The sequence below is a fragment of the Desmodus rotundus genome, chromosome 1 (genome assembly GCF_022682495.2).
Source record: "Desmodus rotundus isolate HL8 chromosome 1, HLdesRot8A.1, whole genome shotgun sequence".
NCBI classification, from domain to species: domain Eukaryota; kingdom Metazoa; phylum Chordata; class Mammalia; order Chiroptera; family Phyllostomidae; genus Desmodus; species Desmodus rotundus.
In genome coordinates, this window is record NC_071387.1 from 48,767,690 (window position 1) to 48,790,083 (window position 22,394).

General features: G+C 42.6%; 1 protein-coding gene across 4 annotated transcripts in view; it reads right to left on the minus strand.

Annotated features, from left to right (window-relative positions):
* Positions 1–22,394, minus strand: part of PIP5K1B (phosphatidylinositol-4-phosphate 5-kinase type 1 beta) — a 305,089-nt gene that overhangs the window by 116,435 nt on the left and 166,260 nt on the right. For all 4 annotated transcript variants that reach the window (XM_024555177.4, XM_071221500.1, XM_071221501.1 and 1 more), the window contains 3 exons: positions 17,598–17,715; positions 7,293–7,445; positions 2,910–3,209 (listed from right to left, as the gene is read on the minus strand). In XM_024555177.4, the coding sequence (XP_024410945.2) occupies positions 2,910–3,209; positions 7,293–7,445; positions 17,598–17,715 (571 nt within the window). The remainder of the gene's footprint in view (positions 1–2,909; positions 3,210–7,292; positions 7,446–17,597; positions 17,716–22,394) is intronic.

The following is a 22,394-nucleotide window of genomic DNA, read 5'->3' on the forward strand; positions in this document are numbered from 1 at the left end:
CCTTGGAATGTTTTCACTGTACTTAATGTGCTGTATGGTAATTTATTAAAACGGAGGTCGTTCATCTCATAGTGGCACACAGTAGGCCGGCAGCACACAGTAGGCCAGCAGTGCACATCTGGTGAGTGAGTGAAAGGACGTGTCCTAATATGGGTCTAGTTTGCCTTTCTCTGACTGGGCTGCCGACACCACAATAGAGTCCCAGGACTGATTTGTTTCTGGAGCCTCAGCAGGAGCACCTCACTTAGACAAAGGAATGTTAACAGAGTAGATTCCCAATCGTTTGGTGCTGGCCTCGGCCCTGGGGTGACCTCGCAGCCTCCCAGATCTCCAGAGCCACTCAGCCAGCACTACAGCTCAGTTCTGCAGAACGCAAGAGATGTGAGGGCAAGAGATGCTCTTGGCATTGCCAACCACAGATCCTACACTGGGAGTGGGGCCTTCAGAGGATGAGCTGAAGAGAGAGAGAGAGAGATGACTGCTACACGGCTCTAGGATGGGCGTGCGTGTGTGTGTGTGTGTGTGTGTGTGTGTGTGTGTGTGTAGACACGGAGCTCCAAGGGGTGTCTGAGCTGTTGCCTGGATGGGCATTTTTCCTGGGGGGGCAGCTCTCAGCTTTCACCAGTTTTGCAAAGAGGTCATAACTATTAAATACTAAGACCTACCATTCCACAAACGTGCCTTTCTTGAGGCAGCTCTGCTCAGAGAACCAGCTGCTGACTTGAGGTCACAGGGGCCTTGGTCCTAGTCAAGGCAGATCATAGAAGGGACTCAGGCTCCCCCACAGTGCGGCACTTACACGATCCCCCACCACCCCTGAAAAGCTGTTCTGAAGACAAACACTGTGTGCAATTTAAAGAAGCTCCGTGGTCTGTGTCTTCTACCAGATCGAGTGCAATGAGTGAGAAGAGTTAGCCTTGGGAGACCTCTACACTGGCTTTTATGTTCCTTAGAACAACAAATATCAAAAAAGAAAAGGGGGAGGGAGCCGAGGGGGGGGGGGGAGGGCAAATCTCCAGGGTCTCACTCCTGATGAAAAGTCATGTTTGACCTTGTTCTATCAGTCTTGGGCTCAGGAAACAGTAAATAAACAGACAAATCCTGTGCCGTGGCTCTTTTACATTTGACCTTTCCTTTTTCTAGCATAGAAACCTGTGGTTTTAAAAGACAGCAGAAAAAGATTTCCATATTAAAGAGGCACGAAGCATGTACACACACACACAAATAGAAAGCAAATCTAAAACTGGAGAGCCTTGTGCTAAACTCTGGGGAATTGAGAGTTACTTTTTACCCACATCCTGTAGGGGTAGAAAAAGCACAGGAAAAGGTTTCTATTAAAATGTATGTATTTTTTTTTAAAAAAACATAAATCACTCATATTTACCCAGATATCTGAATAGCTCAGCTGGAATTTTTTTTTCTTGGTTCCCACTGTTTTTCCCTCCCTTCTGAAAAGATGATTTTAAAAAATCCGTATAGTGAATTTTTACATTTCGATTAAGAGCACATGCTTTGTACCCAAACAGGCACGGGCTCTGCCACTGACTTGCTCAGTAATGCTGCATAGTTTCTTAACCTCTCTGAGAACCTGGCTGTTCATCAATTAGAATGGGAGTACGCATTGCACTGAAATGAAATGATGCATTAAAAAATTGTAGGCTAGCCTGGCACATTCTAAGCAGTCACTAAATGGTAGCTAAAGAATAAGAGCTGAGAAGCAACATCTCCATCAACGAAACAAAGAATTCCAAGGACACATTTTTGTGCGTTATCATACATCTTAAAACACATAGAAGGAAAAAAACCACAAAAAATCCCAGAAATAGCAGGGCTGAGTTTCTCAGCCAGCATTGCTCACCTTACAGGCTGCAGGGAGTGGTTAGACTGCATTCTTCACCTTCAGGTGAGCTGAGTCTGGCAGAGAAGGGCCCTCCCTCCCCTGCGGCAATGTGGGTAATCTGTCCCGGGCCACAGAAGGCCCAGAAAGCTACAGCATGGGACGCAGCCTTTTTCCCCCAGTGACCAGGCCCTGCAAGTCCTATCTGTTCTTCCAGAAAGCCCTGGTCAGACGTAACCCTGCACCAACATGCCTTCTGCCCGTATCCACTAGCCTCAACTATGTTAAGAACCTAGATGGTTCTCTTAAGTTCATCTGGGCCAGGAAATGTTACTCCTGAGAATTTGTTAATGAGGTGATCCTCATCCCTCAGAACCCATCAGAACTGCATTTGCATCTTTTTCTTCAAAAGTACCTTTACTTACTTTCTGTAAATTCACCATGTCAGCAAAATCTTCTGAGTTTGGGCCTTACTTTTTTTTTTTTTTTTTTTAAGTATTGAAGGCTGGGGACTTTGGACTATGAATTCCTCCTTAATTCTGACAATCACTCTGGCTCAGTTGGTATAAAACGGTGTTTGCTCTGCTAAGCCTCATTCCTGACTGTCTCTCCTTCAGACTGCATAAAATGCTTTCAGCAAATGGGTTCTCCACATGGTCTGCATCCACCCCGGATTTCCAGCGACCCCCTTATCCATCCCACCAAGGACGTTCTCTCTAAACACCTTTTCCCCATGGAATCATGTCTTCCAAGATTTCTATATGGCCTAGTCACTGCTTTAAGCCTAAGTTTCTTTTTCCTCTAGTTTATCTACCATCTCCACAGAAGATGGAAAGAAAACAAATCTTTTTTCGTTTCATCAAAGAAGGCTGACTTGGCTTATTAGTAATATCAACAGATACTCTAGAAAATTCCCTCATCATCCACCAGTTCCTTTGACATCAGAGAAGCGTGGGTCAGCCCTGGGATTGGGACCAAAGGGATCCCACATGTCCACTCTGGACATTTCTTACACAGGTGCATTACCACAGGTGACCTTTCAGAGAAGATCAGAGCAACAACATTCCCTTACCCGGCAGTCTCTCTGAAGCGTTTTCATGAGAGCATTGTACGTCTCTGTGTCAAAATACAAGCCTTCGTGCATGTCTTGCAGGAAATCTAAGTCCTTAAACGTGGGGTTGGATTTTTCTCTCTCTTTCCGGGATGCTCTTCGCTTATAGGTCGAACCTTTCAAATCATATGTGAAATGCATCCTCATGGAGCGGGGTAACACATTGTTCATCACCACGATTCGGATGTTAATGCCCCCTGACTGCATGCAATAAAGTCCATAAAATTTTGGCAAAAGAGTCCTTGGATTCTGGTTTAAATTCTAAGGGAAAAAAGAAGAAGGAAAAAAAAAAAAGGTTAAAATCTCCTATTTTTACAAAGTAAGCTCCACTAAAGATATGTTTTCATCTAATATGATAATTTTAAAAAATGGAACGTGATTATCTTTATTAAGCCATTGCTAAAAGTTTGCCGTTCTTAATCTAGTTCTTAGATTGGCTTATTGCAATAGCAACTTTATCATTCTAAATTTAGGGCATTAACAGTGGATGAATTAAAAATGAAGAGAAAGTCCCAAATTAGCTCCAAGTAAAATGGGCAAAGAATTGATTAGTGCCATGTGTGACTATTCTCTAAGGCAGCTAAAGAGAAAATTAATTGCTGGGGTGTGTGAGATGAACATTTTAAATTTTAATAGCTCCTGAAAAACTGTCCTTCAAAATGGCCAGACTGATTTACAAGCACGCTTTGTAAGATCACACATTTTTCATCACTCTCGCCAAGTGCTGTGTTCTCAAACTTTAAAATCTTTGTAAGCATGACTGGTGAAAATGGCAACTTGTTTTTAATACTCGGAACACCTCTGATCATTAGGGAAATTTAATATTTTTGATGTGTTTTTTTAGCTCCAGCAAAATAATTTTGTTTTAAAATCATATTGCTCATTTTTTTTCCTATAGGTTTCTGTCCCTGTTGGAATTCTTGATATGGTCCAGATGTGTATCAGTTTCCTTTCTATGTGGGATAAATATTTTGTCCCAGGTTTTATTATTATAAAAACAAAGAATGCATGCCTATTTTTGTTCTACTTTAAAAGTAGGTGAGAAATGAAAGGGCAACTATATAATGAAAAGTCACTCTACTATGCTCAACCCTTCTCCCGATTCCCAACATTTGAGGAAACTAGTATTCCCACTTTCGTTGTACCATTCCAAAAATATCCTATGTGCTTATCTTAATTTTGTGCCAACATTTTTTCATTATACAGACGTTTTGTCTTTGAATGTAGTACACTCATGAACTTGCTTGATGGGCTTTTTTGGATTCTGGTTTAACAAAGCTTTTTATATCCCAAGGTTAAAAATGTCTTCTGTTCTCTCCCAGATCTTTGATAGCTTTGGTAATTACATTTGGTTTTCACCCCATATGGCAGTGATTTTCAACAAGTTTGCCAGGGCACACAGGTGAGCCGCAAGAACTTTGAAAACATGCAGGACCTGACTGTTTAGTCAGGGGCGCTGACCTCTTTTCCCTTAGACTGTCAGATAAAGAAACTGTAGCAGCCAATGCAACAATAGTCATCTGGTGTGAATGAATCAAATGATACTTATTTTTTGGTCAGATAGGCAAAAATTACAATTTTTGGTGTGCTGCAGAATCTGAGTACTCACAGTTCATGTGTGCCATAGGTGACAAGGGCTGCACTGCCACACACTATTATTGTGTGTGTGTAAGATCTGAAATAGGGAATTTATTTTTTTCTTTAATGAATGGCATTGATTGAACAATCTGTCCTTTCACAATTGAGCTTAAGTCCCTCCTATATCATACAATAAGTTGTCAAAGCACATGGGTCTATTTCTGGACCTTTATTTGAATCCACTTATCTACTTATCTACATCTTTAATATTATTACAGCTTAATAGATTTTTGGTATACGTGAGAATAGGTCCACTATTTTTCTTCAAAATGTTTTGTCCATTCTTAAAACTTTGCCCTTCAACTGTTTAATTTTTTAAATCTTCTTAAAATAATACCTGTTTTCACTTTTAAATGAATCAGATTTTTCAAGTTCTTGGAAAATTATATTGGAATTAGACTAGACTTATACCTTTACTTGGGGGTAAATTGAAATCTTTATCACACAGAGTTCGGGGGTGATGCCTATCTCTTTCTTATTTCAGATCTTTATGTTCTTCAATAAGGTTTCTTACTTTTTAGCATGTTAGTCTGGTATATTTGTTTTTATAAACTCAAGTAATCTACAGTTCTTATTGCAAATATTTTGGGGAGATTATTATTCATGTTATATTTACTATAACTTGCTTTCCCAATCAGAACATAATATGACTTCATTTATTTACCTCTATGTTTCTACTAATGTTCCTTATAAATTATTTTCATCATGAATGGAATCTTTTTTCCTCCCTTACGTTCTCCAACTCTATATGAGCTAAATAATAGAACACAATGCATTGTGTAGATTTGCCTTATCTCTGCTGGATCCTTATCACTTAGAAACTACTGGTTTATTGTCCTGACGTTTTGCTCATTCTCAATTCTATCATTTGTGGAGAACAGGTTTACACTTTTCTTCTATTTCTGTACCAAAAATTTATTGCTAGGAATTCTAGCAAATATATCAGAAAGGACCACTGATGAAGGACGTCCTTGTCTTTTTCTATTATTTCCAGTGAAAGAGCTCTTGTTCCTCTCAAAGAGATATATGAACTCTTGGAGATTGATAAAGGTATAACATATGATATTCATTTATTTACTTGTTACATTAAAGGATTTCCCTGCCAATTTTTAGAATTTTAATTAAGATGTTGAATTTTGTGTGTCTTAGTTTCTCTTCAATAACGATTTGGATAACTACGTGACGTTCCCATCTTTTTCTTGTTAATGGGATGAATTACATGGTTACACTAGCTTACATGACTGAGATAAAACCACTTGTTCAACTAAATTTTAAAGTTTTATTAAATTTTAATTAATTTCAGTTTAATAATCATATAAGAAACTGGTCTACCTAAAACTATAAAAGTTAAGATTTACTCGGAGGTTAGCAAAGAGTGAGATGCTTGTTTGATTCCAATTTTAGATTATTTTAAAATGTGTGTATGAATAGAATTAATCTGAAAGGATATATACCAAATTATACCAAATATTAGCAATATGTATCTCTGGGAAAGGAATTATAGATGGTCACATTCAGTTTCCTTTTCTGTATTTTCTATTTTCTCTAACAGAAAATAGACAATTTGCTCTAAAATAAAAACTATTTTTATCAGGATCAAAACCTTTTGAAATCTGTTCACTATGTCATTTAAGATTTTTATTTAGATGTTTGATTCCTATATTTATATGTGGGGCTAATTTATAGCATTTAATGTTGTCTCTAGCTGATTTTGAAATTAAATAATCTTTTACATGTAAATGAGCTGTTGGCATCTCCTCAATTTTGTTTTGAAACAAAGATGATAGTTTTCACCTCTCACACAGCCAAGTGACTAGCAAGCGGAACCAGTGCATTCGAAATCTCAACTTCCTGTAGCCATTCCAGTCACAGATAATTAACAACTGTTGTGAAGGTACAAAGGAGTGAAAGGTATGAAAATGACAAGGTTACTGAAGAAAAGTGTTTATTTTTGAGAAATTTGGGCTAAATGTCTAATAAATACAGCTAGACTAGGTTATTGTTTCTTTGTCTCTAAAACATCACACGAAAGGTGATTTTCATGTCATAATATTTAACCTATGAAATCCTAAATTCTGAAGTCTAGTGGTTATTTTTGAGTGCGTGTTGGTATGTGGTGCAGGGGTTAAAGAAAAGGCCTTTTGGAACCCTACCACTCGTCTTCAAGCCCCAGCTCTGCAGCTCACTAGCTGAACAACCCTGGCAGGTTACTCCATTCATCTTTGCTGTGAGGATTAAGTGGCTTTAATGCCTGCAAAGCCCTTACAGCTGTGCCTAACAGAGTTTAACATTCAGTGAGTATTAACCACTCATATTTTTACCAAGTACTGGTAATAGTGCAAAGAGCTTATGCATTGCTTCCTTTATCTTAGATCCTGTATCACAACCACCACATGAAAGTAGGTATTTCCCAGCTTTTAAACACTGAGGGGATGAAGACTGAGAGGTCACCTTGCTTACTCGTTGTCCGTTAGCTGACGGCTGAGCTGAGATTTCGACCAAGGCTGACTGAGTCAACAGCTGTGCTCCACTACTCAGTTCTATTTTGCTTTTAAAAATTTAGTTAACAATGTCATAGTGTAGTCTAAATGCAAAAGAAAGTTCACCAAAGAGAAATGTGCCAAAAACCCACTGAAAATCAAAACACAGAAACTTCTGAAGAAAATAAACCTCAAGTAGAAGCTTTAATTATGTGCAGTTATTTACCATGTAATAGCCTGGCAGCAGCTTCTGAAGGAACTCTGCCTCTTTATGCTGAACTGTTTTGATGATAAATTCATCATCACTGGTCACAAAAAACAGGGATCCACTGGCTCCAGGGTTGGACAGCTCTATTAGAGGTTCATTGCAGAGGGAATACTACAAGAGTAAATAAAAATGCACATTTAAAATGTATTTAATGTACAAGGCACTTCCAAGGAGGAAAAATCACAGCATACATACCTTGGCCATTTTGAAACAGAAAGTACTCTCCATGAGCTTTAAAAAGAGGTTCCAGTTATACTAAGAAGGCTCTTTATAAGATTTCAAAAACTTCAATTGATCCATTTATCTTCATACTACTTTGATGGGACACTGACATGCCCTTCCCATCCCCAGTGTTATATGACAGAATTGTAAGTCATCCTATGTATTCAATGAGATGACTCAAACACTAGTGTTGACTAAGGTGCTTTGTTTCCAGCAGGTGCCCATAAATAACAACTAAAGGTATGATCCACACTGTGTGTTTGTCACTTGTGCACTAACACTTGTTCTCTTCTCAAGATTTATTCTCCCAAAGGATTTATCCACTCATAGTTTCAACAAGGAGATGACTCTAACATCTGTATCTCTAGCCCAGATTGATATCTTTCTCTCTCTCCTTCTCTCCTTCAGACTCCAGACCTGCATACCTAACTTTATAATAGATGTTTCTACTTGGTGTTATCACAAACACTTCACATGCAACAAGTTCAAAGTCAAATTCATCTCAGGGCTGTGGTTAGTCCACATGGTGTCTTTGTGGCAATTAGAAAGGGATGTAGTGCCGGGCCAGATACAAGGGTGGGGAATAGAAGGGCAGTATTCCAGGCTCCGCTCCTTCACCTGCACCAGGTGTTCTTGGACAGTGCACACCTTGCACACCATGCCTGGTGAGGCTACATTATCTGCCCCTGTCCCATCCTCTATCTCTCCTTTTCCCCCTATCACAGAGAACAGAAGCATTATTCACTTTGTCCCCCAAACCAGAAACTTGGGCAATATCCTTAATGACTCACTTTATCACCCTTCATGTCCAGACCATTGATTATACCGAACCCCCTTCAAGACATCTCTTTTGACAATACCCTAAGTTCAATGGTTTCATCGCTTCCTGCCTGGATTCCTATGGTAAGCTCCACCTCATCTCAACTGCCCCCTCTCCAGCCGTCCAGTACATTCTCCATCAGAAAACCAAGGCTCGTTCTAAAATACAAATCTGGGCACATCCTTTGCTGCTGTCACAGCTTTTGGTGGTTTCCACTGTCTACATAGAAGATAGTACCCGACTTTTAAACAAATTGCTTTTAAACAGGTATTTCAAGGCCATGAATGGCCCAGCCTAGCCCTCCACTCTTTTCCCTCATCACTTCTCTCTTAAAATTCCAGCTCTAGTCATACAGAGCTACTTCCCATTTAATCAGATGTGCCACACACTCTAGACTACTGGGCTTTTGCATTTTCCTTTACCAGAAACAACGTCCATTCTACCTTCACCTGGTTGACCACCACTCTCATTCATGAACTCATTCACCATTTAAAATATTTATTGAGCACCTGTGCCAGGCACTCACGGAGCTTATATCCTAGTGCAGGGGTGTCAAACTCATTTTCACCAGGGCCCACATCAGCCTCATGGTTGCCTTCAAAGGGCCGGATGTAATTTTAGGGCTGTATAAAATTTTAGGGCTGTATAAATGTAACTACTACTTAACAGTTAAGCAAGAGCTCGGTGCTACCGCTGGGTAGAAACAAGGTGCCGGGCCGGATAATACAAGGTGGAGGGCCGGATGCGGCCCACAGGCCTTGTGTTTGCCACCTGTGTCCTAGTGGGAGTAATCGGACAGTGAATTAACAAGTAAATATATTATATATCAGAGTGTGGTAAGTACTACGGAAAGGGGGCAGAAAGCACCAGCAATGAGTGAGGACTGGGTTGCAATAAATTTCAAGTAGGGTGGCCACTCACAGCCTCATCGGGAAGGTGGCATTTGAGCAGAGGCCTGTGGATCTGTGGGGCAAGGACAGACCAGGCAGAGGGAAGGACAATGCAAAAGTGTTGAGGCCTGGAGACTTCAAGGCACAGCATGGAGGCCAGTGGCTGGAGCAGGTAAGCAAAGAGAGCTGACAGGGATGAAGCCAGAAGGGTAGAGCTGGCCAGAGAACACAGGGTGCCACAGGCCACTGTAAGGACACCGGCCTTTCCTCTAGGGGAGCTGAAAGTTACTGGGGGGTCTGGGGCAGAGCACCACTCTGTCCGCTGTGTTGAGGACCCACGGTAGGCAGGCAAAGGAAGATGCAGGGAGCGCAGTGAGGAGGCTGTTATAGTAACTCTGATGTTCAGCGTTTGCTAGCACTCATTCCAGAAAACTCCTCCTGGTTCCATGAATCTAGATCCACTGCTTCCTGGCACTGGACGTTCTCATCACAGAAATTACCACAAAATAATTCAATGGCCTATTTACTTACGTCCATCTCCCATTACAGTGTAGAACTCTGAGTGCAGAGGGTATCTTATCCTGCGATGCAGTTCAGGGCCTGAGCCTCGCACAGAGTAGACATTCAATAAATTTGTGTCCAATAAGCGACTGTACTCCACCAACAACTGAAGGGCTGTAAATCTCACCAAAAGTGCCAACAACTAGCAGAGAAATCAATTTTTTGGTTATCGAGCTCAGTGTTTGACTAATAATCCACGTTACTGACTAGAGAAATACTGGGTGCTGAGCCCAAAGCAAGGCGGTGAGTAAGTGTGGTCAGACTAGCCCTGGGGAGTGGCAAAAGCAGGGATTTGAGATCCATATTCTCTGAGAGAGGCCCCAGAAAGTGTGGGGCTGAACATCCTCAAAGCTTTTTATCCGGGCTTGTGAATATCTAAGTCCGAATCACAGAAAACTCTGAGAGGACGGCCAGAAGAGGAGGAGGGAGGAGGGAGGAGAAACCGGGAGAAAAATGATTAAAAGGCAGGTTTCTAGATGTCACCTTTTAAATCTTCTTGCTTTGGCAGCACCATGAATAAAGGAAACACAATTCTCTAAGAAAATAAGGAAGTGTTTACTGTCTTCCAAAACATCACTGACAACTTCCATCTTTTACCTTGTCCTCTTTCCTCCAGTGATGCTTCTTGATGCTCTCTTGCTGAGAAGCAACAGAGCCTCAGCTATTATGGACAAGTCAAAAATAAGGTAGAAAAACAAAAACAGCCATAAGATTGCACACAAGATGCCATAAGAGCCAAGAGGACACAGAAGCCACTTTCCTGCTGTGAGTACAGTATCCATGTGGCAGGGTGACCAGCGGCAGGGGCACAGGACTTGGAATCAACTGATGTTTGTAAAATCATGGCTCTGCTAGTGGCTACTTATATAACCTTGATTAGGTAATGTAGCATCTTGGAGTCTAAGGAATCTCATCTCTAAAACAAAGATAGGCCCTGACCAGGTAGCTCAACTGGTTACAGCATTGTCTGGATATGCCAAGGCTGCAGGTTCAATCCCTAGTCACAGCACATACAAGAAGCAGCCAATGAGCAAGGGCACCAGTTGCATATGGGGAGTAAGTGAAGTGACTGGAAACAGGGCAAACCTCCAGAAGCCAGGCAGTGGCACTGTCCCCTCTCTAAGCCCTCCCCACAACAGAGCCACAAAGTGGTGAAGCAGTTTGCCTTGCCCTGGCTATTACCTAAGGCTCCACACCACACAATTTATAGGTGCCTTTTCTACAATAGGCCATGCTACTAAGACAGGGAGTCAAAGCAGCTCAATCTAATACACAGAAACAAACACACGGAGGCTGCCAAATTGAGGAGACAAAGAAATATGGCTCAAATGAAAGAACGGAACCCCCCCGAAAAAGAACTAAATAAAACAGAGAAAACCAACCTAACAGATGCAGAGTTCAAAACACTGGTTATCAGGATATTCAAAGAACTCACTAAGTACAATAACAGCATAAAAAAGATCCAGGAAGAAATAAAGGTTACGTTATGTGAAATAAAGAAAAATCTATAGGGAACCAAAAACGGATGGGATGATGCCAAGATTCAAATCGACGGTTTGGAACATAAGGAAGAAATGAGCATTCAACCAGAAAAGCAGGAAGGAAAATGACAGCAACAACAACAACAACCGAAGACAGTATAAGGACCCTCTGGGACATCTCCAAATGTACCAACACTCGAATCAGAGGGGTGCCAGAAGGAGAAGAGCAAGAGCAAGAAATTGAAGACTTAAAAAATAATGAAAGAAATCTCCCCTAATTTCATGAAGGAAAATCCAGGAAGGAAAATCCTGGACATACAAGTCCAGGAAGCACAGAGAGTCCCAAACTAATGGGACCCAAAGAGGCCCATACCAAGATACATCATAACTAAAATGCCAAAGGTTAAAGATACCGAAAAATCTCAAAATCAGCAAGAGAAAAGCAGATAGCTACTTACAAAGGAGTCCCCATAAGATTTCTCAAAAGAAACTTTGTAGGCTAGAAGGAACAGCAAGGAGTATTCCAAGTGATGATAAGCAAGGTCCTACAACCTAGATTACTCTATGCAGCGAAGTTATTATTTAGAATGGAAGGGCAGATAAAGTACTTCCCAGACAAGGTTCATCATCACTAAAACATTATTACATGAAATGTTAAAGGGACTTATTTAAGAAAAAGACGAAGATCAAAACTATGAACAATAAAATGGCAACAAATTCACAACTATCAACAACTAAATCTAAGACAGGAAATCAAAGCAGCTCTACCTGATACAGCTATTATAGACTATTATCATCAAAAATAAAAAGCAAACTAAGCAAACAACTAGAATCACAGAAATGGAGATCATTTGGAGGGTTATCAGCTGGGAGGGGGAAGGGGGAAAATTGAGGAAAAAGGCCAGGGACTAAGAAGCATAAATGGTAGATACAAAATAGACAGGGGGGATGTTAAGAATAGTATAGGAAATGGAGAAGCCAAAGAACTTATATACACAACCCACGGACATGAACTAAGGGGGGATTGCTGGAAAGAATGGGGGTACTGGGCAGAGGGGGGCAAAGGAGAAAAAACTGGGACAACTGTAATAACATAATCAATAAAAAATATTTTTTTTAAAAAAGACATAGCCAATGAATGCAAACAACAAATCGGTGTTTCTCTTTTCTCCCTTTTCCTCACTCGGAAAAAAAAAAAATATTTAAAAAGGAAAATGAAGGTAATAATACCTACATGAAAGCAGCTGAAAGTTTTTAGAGTGGATGCTTTTGAAACCCCTGGCAGACTGACCACTTAGCTGTGGCTGGTGCTGTTTTTTATAACATGACCATCCGCAGGGGGAGAGGTACACAACCTGCGATGCACAGGCAGGTGAGGAAGAGCTGGCGGTGCCTTAGGATGTACTGAGGGCCTTCAGCCTGACTCCTGTGACAAGAGGGCCACCCACAGATACACTGAGACATTCTCAGAGAAACAAGAAAAAAGGTGGGTCTTTCATATAACCATGAATTTGAGACCCTGGAAAACAGGTCTCATAAAGAGTGAAGGCAGAGCCCAGACTCTCTCTAGAAATTCTGATAGTTTGTTCCATTGGGTTTGAATTCTTGGCTCAAAACCTTTCCTCATGGATAGGAGTAAATGTTGTGAAAGTAACAAAAACAATGTGGAAATTAGAGGTTGCAAATAGGGAAATTAGAGGGTGGTTCAGGAAGAGCTGTCTAGAGAAAACTGGAGTTAGATTTAAACATCTGCTCCCAATTAGTCTCGAATTCTTCCATAAGCAGTGACATAATATGGAGATTATTTCATTGGTTACTTAATTGTCAAATATTCCTTTATGTAATTTATAAATTAATATGAAGGGAAAAATAAATTGTTTTGATGTATTTTAATAACCTTGTTGCGGGGGGGGGGCGGGGGGGTCTGTTAGCACAGCCGGCATCACAACACTGAACAGGAATGTTATGTTTTCTCAACCTACAACTTGGTTACCACGTTCTCCTCCGAGCAGTCTTCACTGAAATGTTGCATCTTAAGAGCAAATAAGGAGGAAAGATGGGAACATTTTAATGAGACACGATGAGCAAGCCACCCCCCCCCCACCCCCACCCCTGTGTGCACTCCTGGGTTTTGTGTGCCTTCCAGGCACTTCCATTTGTGCCAGCTGTTCTGATGTATTCATTCTCTGGCTTCTAGTTCCTGCAGGGCCTCCCTCCGATACCCACTGGAAAGAATGCAGAGCACACCCCAGCTGGGCCCTGCCAAGGCAAATTAACAATGTAAACTTGGGCAGTGTGCTGGAGATCATTATCCCTGCCATTTCTACCCCTTGACTGTGTTAAACATTCACCCTGCTCTCTTTCTTAGTGGTGTCAGTGAACCTGAAAAGACATCACGTAAATCACCCTGGATTTTGGTGGAGAAGGAAATGAACCAAAGGCCTGTTGCCAAAGCAGAGATGGGAAAAAAGGCTCGGGGGGCCCTGGGCTTCCCTTGGGAGGTGTTTATTCAGGAACAAATAAGGAAGAGAAAGCTTTCGCACTGCTATGCGGGGCACGCAGAAGCACCTTCACCGTGCTGTCTCACAATGCAAATTATGCCTGTTTCAACGTGATACTTGCAGTCAGCATGCACACGGTGAATTTTAATGCAGCTACGGACGTACACAGAACAACTCAGGCTGAACCCTGGGTGCAACAGCTCAAAACTGAGGAGAAATACACACCCATCACGGGGATCCAGTATCAAACCTATCCACAAAGTTATCAATCGCTACACAATGTCACCCCCTCCTTCTCCCCCATTTAGATCAGTACATCTTCACAAATTTGGGTTTGAACATACCCAGTTTGACAGACGGCAGGGTGTTCTTGGTGATTTGCAAACACCCTTCTTTGCTTCACAGAGTTTTCAAAGGGATGCATTTCATTTCTCTGTGCTTTATTTGGGCTTACCTCTTCCAAAATGTGCTTGCTAGGGGTGTTTGAGCTCTGCGGCCGTGTTCTTCATAATGGATAATCACAGTTCGCAGTTTGATGGGCTAGGACTATCTGCCTTGAGACCACACTTCAGGAGAGGCCAGTGACTTAGTGGGTTGGGAAGCATGGGGCCAGATGATGAAACAAAGAACACCAGGGGAGGGGTGGGAGATGAGACTGCTGTTCTGGTATGGACACTGTGCCCACCAATGCGGGTAACCTTGGGGTCTCCCTTCACTGACTCCAGCTTCAGATTCCTAATCTAAAATGAAGGGTTGGGGTAAAACATCTCTGAGTGGTATACCTGACTTTCTCAAGCATGCTGTGTCTTGCCCAGGGCCTTTCCTCAATTACCGCATTCCAGATCACTGGGGCTGGGATGATGGGATGATGCCAGACTGGGTGGTTTGGAGGTGAGTGTCTAGAAGCTCCAAGATCCATAGAGGGAGCTGCCTCAGTCCTGAGCTGTGGCTGTCCCCAGCACAGGGCAAGGGCTGGCTGCAGCCACTGGGGACCAGGCCATGTTTAGCTAGAGTCTCTGCCCTTGTGTTTCTTGCAGGTCCCAGAGGTGGATCTGGTTATTGAACTGTGTACAGTTACAATGGAGGTGAAAAATGAAGTCAAAGGAAAGGAAACTAACCTTCCTGGTCCTATCTTTTCTCCCTGTTACCTTTCATTGTGAAAATTTCAAACACATAAAAAGTAAAGAGAACTGTACAATCAACATCCATGCGTCTTTCCGCTTCAACAAGTATCAGCTGAAGGCCAATCTTGTTTTCTCTGCACCCCCAACCACTCTCCTCTGCCTGCCTCCTCCGGTTCTTTGGAAGCAAATCCCAGACATCAAATCACTTCATCCATAGACAGTTCAGTATAGGTCTCTAAAAGACAAGGACTCTTCCTTTAAAACAGAACCACAACACCATCATCCCACAAAAAACTAGTTCCTCAACATTGTCAAATATAACCAGTCAATCTTTACACTTCACTAATTCCCTAGAATTAAAAAAAATGACAACAGCCAACAACAACAACAAAAAAACCCAACAAAAACAAAAAAAACAACAAGAACAAAAAAACACAACTATTTGAATGATCTGGCCCTATCTTTCTAATATTCCTGATCAAAACCTCCCCCTCCTGGCACACTGGCCTGCTCAAAGTCCTTCTCAATATTTAATGCATGTGCACATTGGGTTTCACAGTCACCTCCTCCTGGCCCCTTTCAAAAGCTCTGCCTTCTTTTCCACCTACTCAAACTGCTGTGATTTTAAAGTCACAGTCACACCACACCATGCCCAGGGCCCACAGGAAGCCCTCCTAATCATCAACCCGCCAGAGAGAGACCTCTTGATCCTCTGAAATCCTAGAGCTTTGAATGTGTTGCTTCCATCTTATTTACTTTTCATTTACTGCCTGGTAGAATGGGGGGGTTCCCACATAAACCAACCATCCCTCCAACTAGATTCTAAGTGCTCTGCGTGTCATGAATTATAATGTTTTGTATCCCCCCATAATTACGAGCAAAGTATTTTAGTTACAATAGGTGTTCAAAATACCCACTGACGACTTTACCTTTTGCCAGGTACACAAGGGAGGACTTTTGCTCCCAGAAGCCATCAGCTTAGTCTTCTCTGCTCCTTTGTAAGTACTCTAACCTCATTATGAAAGTCACTTTTCTGGCGTAAAGGCTCATTAAGTGAAAGCAACATGAGAACTTGTTCGGAAATGGGTCTTCCCTAAAGCAAGCAACTTTGTGAGACAGAACGGGGGTGGGGGGGGGTGGGCAGCATCAGCCTCACAGCCTGGAGGTCAAGGCCTCAGGGGGGCTGGACAGAGGCCCCCCTGGGTGAAGGGGAGACAATCTGCCATCTCATCGTACTGACTGGACCTGTGATATGCAACGTGAGTCTACGGCATCTCCTCCGCCAGCAGAAGCTCAAGGAAACTCAGAAGGACAATCCATTAGTTTCTAACATGTGGCAGAAGATGAGGGATTTATCTCGTTTTTAATAACTGGGCTCCCCAAACACATTCCTTGAATGACACTAACACTGAGTAATAACAGAGTGGCTAGCAAACAGAATCTTACATAACACACACACGTATGTGTGCGCACGCCAATGTGCATGTGTGTACTTGAGTGGTGGGGGTGGCACGGCTGGTCATGCTGGGCAGGGGCACTGACTCCCAATCAAAGGGTGGGGGTGAGGCGAGAGCGACATGGACGCACGTTTCAGGACAGCAGGACGCCCAGGGACTTCCTGTTCAGTTCTCCCTGCTCTGCAAAGACTTATTAATGCGTCTTGAGGAACCAGTATTATTTCCATCTGGCAGAAGTCATGTGATTCTCTTAGGGCCGAACTAAAGAAGAGGGGTCATTCACAGGTTCCCGTTGGCACAAGAGAATCGGCTTGGAATTTAATCATTTACCTTGTACTCAAATTCAAAGATGCATTTTAAATACTGTCTGTTACAAGTGACAAATGTTGCTATACTTCCTTGGCAAAGCATTATTCTAGGATCTAGCTCAAGTCTTACTAACATCATTCCGAATGAGATGAACAATAAATGTTTGATGGCATCCTTCCTACAGCTTTTTGAAAACCGATTTTGAAGAGCTCCAGGGTGTTAACAGTGATTAAATTACACAATAAACCATTTTCCTCTTGAAACAGAAAGGAAGTTCCTGACTGAACAAGAATAAGGTAAACCTCCGAGGTCACAGCGCACTACCTTACAAAAGGCTGTTGTGTCTGTACGTGCTGCATGCCAGGAGGAGGGCAGGAAGAAATGACAAATCTAATGAAAAAACATGCCCTTGTACCAAATAAAAACACATTTCAAAAAGAGCCCGCATAAAGAGATTTTGAGACCCACGCTGTCCGGTTTCTTTAAAATGGTATTACGTCAAGGTGAGAATGGCTGGGGGCCACGGCAGGTTTAAGGTGAGTGGTGTGAACAAGGCTGTTAGAACAGACTTTCAAACAGAATCCCGTCAGCAAAACTCACGGGAGTACTTAGAGCCAATCGTAACATATCTGTTGGGATAATGATCTGAAGGAGCACCCACTAACACAGTTATTTACCTCTCAATTACCATGGCAGATTCTGTAGCTGTCAGTTAAAAACTGCAGTCAAACCATGTGCTCTGAAGCTAAATTTACAATCACCATGGAACTTGGAGCTTTTGCTATGTTCCAGAGCTTTAGCAAAATAAGACATAAGTCACTTGCTGCTGTTGCTATGAGGCAAATGCCTCATTACATCCCACATTTCTGGAAAAGGAAGGGAAATTATAGGTTCTTACCAAGTAATCATCAGGCTTGATACCAAAAAGTTCTCTGAAATATCGGAATGCTAGTGGAGCATATGTCTTAAATCGGAAGTCTGGGTAGTGATGTGCTGGGGTCAGATTGCTCCCTTCACTGCAGTTAAAATATTAAAGAGAACAAGAAAGAGAACATTAGCAAAGGCAATTTTGATTTCAAATTCTAGCTGGGCCAATTTCCCCTCTAGAAAAAACCCGAGAGTGGGTCTCTTGAAGCTCATGTTACCAGGGCCAGTGGCCATCAGGTAAAAACAGACGCTAACTCAGCAAGGGCCACTCCAAGCAGGCATTCCCTGCCAATCACACTGTGTCTTTAGCCCAAAAACTTCTCGTCATCCCCCTGTGCTTCCTTCCTGGGGAAATCAATCCATCTTCCCTGGTGAAACCATGGTTGACTTGCTCTAGGCATAAGATCCAGGATTTAGTGTGTGCAACAATTTTAAAGATACATTTTTAACCATGAATTTTGAACACTGGATAAATACTTTTAACTAGGAAGAAGTAACATAGTTTTTAAAATATCTCACCAACAGAAACATCAAACTATAAAAGAATGGGGCTCGAATCTGTGAAGTCTTTCTTAAATCCATAATTATACAGGAAGAGACCTTACATTCTGCAGATATTTTAAAACCTGGTTTCCATTCCCACATATATCATTTTCTCCCCCACCCCTTTCCTGGGTTCATCTTTGATTTTCTTTGCAATATTTACGACATGTGAATGTTGTAAAGTATAAATCAGTGAATATCCATGACCCCCAAATGCTGCTTAAGAAATAAAATGTATCTGTATAGTTGAATCCCTCCAATGCTTTTCACTGATCGTACACTCTCCCTTCCCCTTGGAGGTACCCACTAGTCTGAATTCTGATGTTTATGATGTTTACCATTTACTTCATGTTTTTACTACATATGATAATACATTTCACATGACATCAGACAAGTCACCTAATCCGCCTGTACTTAAATTTTCATTGTGAAAATTTAGAACAATGCAGTAGAATAAAATGATTTTACATGGAGGTTGAAGAGCTCTTTTTGTCACATTCTATGTGGAGCATGAAAACTCTATGCAAGTTTACCTTGGTCTGATTTCATGATACCACACGTCACATGAGACTGTGTTCCTCGGACTAATATTAAGACTAGTTCACACTCTCTTAAATCACATTGGACACCCAGTGTGGTAGGTAAGATGCTCTTAACCCCTTGTGTTCCAGGGAGACCTGGGTTTGAGTTCCAGCTCTACCATTTACAAGCTTTTTCCTCAGTCTGGGTACTGTAGCTCTAGAAATGAAGTGGCAAAAGGAATGGAAATTGCCACATGACTGGCCATGTGCCTGGCACGTGGGAAGCCCTTGGTATGTTTGGAGACTGAGGCTGTATGATGATGGGAAACAGTCCAGACGAACACTCCACATGAAGAATGAGTTGACGATACATTAAAAAAAAAATGACAAAATGACTGTGACACGTGTCACAGAGTGCTAGTCTCCCTCCCCGTATAGAGAGCTCCAGTCGCCACTAAAGAAAAAGACCAATAAGTTAATTAAAAGAAAAAGCCAGAGATACGATCAGGCACTTCACAGAAATGGAAATATGCATGACTTAAACCTATGAAAGTTGTTTGACCTTATTCATAATAAAATAATGAAAATTAAGTGTCACCGAGAGAACATTTTACCTATCAGATTGACAAAAATCCAAAATTTGGGGATAGCTCAAGGGAAACTGGTACTCTGAAATGTTATTAGTGGGAAAATAAGTTGAGACTCTTCTTACAGAGAGTATTCTCCAAACTTGTCAACCTTATAAAGTACATAACTCTTTGATCCAGCAAATGCATGCTTAGAGTTTATGTCACAGATATAGGAACACGAGTACAGAATGGCACATGTACCGCTCACTCATTATAGCATTGTTTGTGAGGACGAGGGATTGGAAGCAACCCAGATGTCACCCACAAGGGACAGGTCAAATTAGTTACGGTTCAGCCATACACTGGAATACTAAGCAGATATTAAACACACACACACACGCGCAAGAATTCTTAGTACGTAACGACACAGCAAGACCTCTAGAAGAAGTGAAAGAAGCATGACACAGGCCCTGTGTGAGGCATGCTGCCATCTGTACACAAAAGGAAAGAAAATATTTTTGGCAGGTATAGGCATAAAAAAAATCCCTGAAGGATAAACGTACCCCTAGTAACAGTGACAAGTGGGATTGGACACTGGCTGGAAAAGGCAAAGGGACCAAAGGGACACTTTCCACAGTCTTCCTGTTAAAAGAGTCAGGAGGATAAACCCTTCTATGTATCACTATTCACAGCATTAAAACATTTTTAAAAGCCAAGGTTAAAAACCATAACCTTATACACATACACCCCCCCCCAAAAACAGAATGCTGCATGCTTAGCACCGCAGCAGGAGGGGGTGCTTCTGCATATTACGCCGCTCCAGTGAACAACAAATACCAGCTTGGCATGAGCGAAGCTCTGCTGAAGGAAATGAAAATTAATGGGACTGTTGGCCCCAGCTGGAGTTTGTCAGGAGTACAGTGCACAGGAGCAGAATCAAACAGCAGTTCCAATGAGGATCAGCCAGCAGAGACCAACCTGGGTTTTCTGAGGTCACGCACTGGCAGACCTGCTGGCTGTGGGAGTGGGCGCTGCCCGCAGATATCCAACACAAGTTCCTCAGCATGTGTATACAATGCTTAGCTAAGCCCTGGCTGGTGGGGCTCAGTGGACTGAGTGCGGGCCGGTGAACCAAAGGGTTGCCGGTTCGATTCCCAGACAGGGCACATGCCTGGGTTGTGGGCCAGGTCCCCAGTTGGAGGTGCACAAGAGGCAAACACACACAGATGTTTCTCTCCATCTCTTTCTCCCCTCCTTCTCCTCTCTCTAGATAAATAAAGTCTTTTAAAAAATGCTTAGCTAAGGTGGTTAAACACAACTACAGTCTACATGAGTCCGCTGGCCGGTGGCAGGGTCCCACTGAGGACTCCTGCAAGCTCTCCTTGCCCGGGCTTGGGTGGAGGGTCCACATCAGAAGACTGTGGCCAGCACCTAGGCCTACTCAGCAAAAACCATCTGCAGAAGGGCAGACTTCCCCACAAGTTAAGATTTACACCATGTTTCTTCAAGGATTTTATGTTCTATAGTTTGAGGGAACAAAAAATCTACTCCCCTCTCTTGGCATAAGATAGAGGCTTTGGAAATTTCAGCTGCGAGGTTCTCCGCGTTGGGTCTAGGTGTCTGAGTCCCATGAGCCAGTAAAATTTCAACAATAAAAACTTGGAAGTCAACATGAAATTTCCAACTTTATGTTACCCAGTAAGAACCTACACAATTAAGGAAACTCACAGTACTGTCCCTATCAAGTTACAAAAGAAAGGGTATACTAATGCCATATAAGCAGGAAGAAACTTTAAATAAAGCACAGTACTTTCTCTACTTCATCCTTTTCTCTCTTATTTCACCAAGAAGCAGTCCAAGTGTGATCTTGGACCAGGTCTGGCATTTTGATATTCACCTTTTCTGAGCAGTGTTCCATTTTAAAGGCCAAAGTCAGTGCTCATTTGCAGTCCAAAAATACACACTTCTTAATGGCAATGGGTGTTCAGAATCACAGGATGTTGAAGCCGGAGGAGGCATTCGCCGCCATCTGAGATTCCCACACAGCAGATGAAGAAATCCCGGTCCAGGGAGGGAAAGTAATGGCCCAACTTGGTCAGGAACAAACAAGATTGGGAAACTGGATCCACCCAGAGCAGCGGAAAAGTCACATGCAGGCAGGTCCACCTTAACTTAAAACTTGACATTCCTCCATTAGTCTTCCCTTTCAGGATCCAGTTTATAGGCTTCAGGGCTCCAATACCCCCAATCGCTTTTCTGTGGGACCCTCACACTGTAGCACCAGGTGGGCTGACATTGCTTAGCCCGCAGCTGGTCTCGTGTGTGCGTACTGTGGACACCTCAGCTTGGTGTCTGTGGTCTTGCAGCCTGGTAACTAAGTGCTCTTTTTGGTGGCATGGGTGGAGAGATCTGGTGCTAAGCAAAGGAGTGAAACTAATTTAGCATCTCTAGGACTCTCAAGGGGTTCAGTTTTGGAGCTAAGGCCCAGAGCTTTGGCGTTTCAGAAGCAGCATTTTACATATGGTGAGCCTCCTTGGTTTCAAATGGTAACAGTCAGTAGTGCGGTTGGCCCTCTTGACGCAACAAGTGAGTCAGCAACGCCCAGGTGACAGACTTGTTGGGAGGGGTTGGCTTATGCAATCACGGAGGCTGAGAAGTTCCATGATGCCAGCTGGAGGCCCACGAAGGCTGGTGCTGTGATTCTAGTCCAAACCCGAAGGTGTGAGAACCAGAGGAGGCAATGGTTTAAAGTCCTGGCCAGAGTCTGAAGGCCCAAGGACCAGCAGAGCTGATGTCCGAGGGCAGGAGTTGATGAACGTCTTGGCTCAGCAGAGAGTGAATTCGCCCTCTGGACACCTTTTTGTTCTCTATTCAGGCCCTCAGCAGACTGGATCAAGCCCATCTGAATTAGCGAAGTGATTTCTTTTCTCAGTCTACTGATTCGGATGCTAATTTCCTCTGGAAACACCCTCATAGGAACAACCCAGACATACTGTTGTATCTGGGCATCCCACAACCAGTCAACAGGACTCATACAGTGAACCATCACAGCAAGCAAGACCACACGTCCCACAAGAGAGGACAGTAAAGGGTGCTTCGTCCTGATGGACAGACGGTGACACCGAGTCTGAGAAA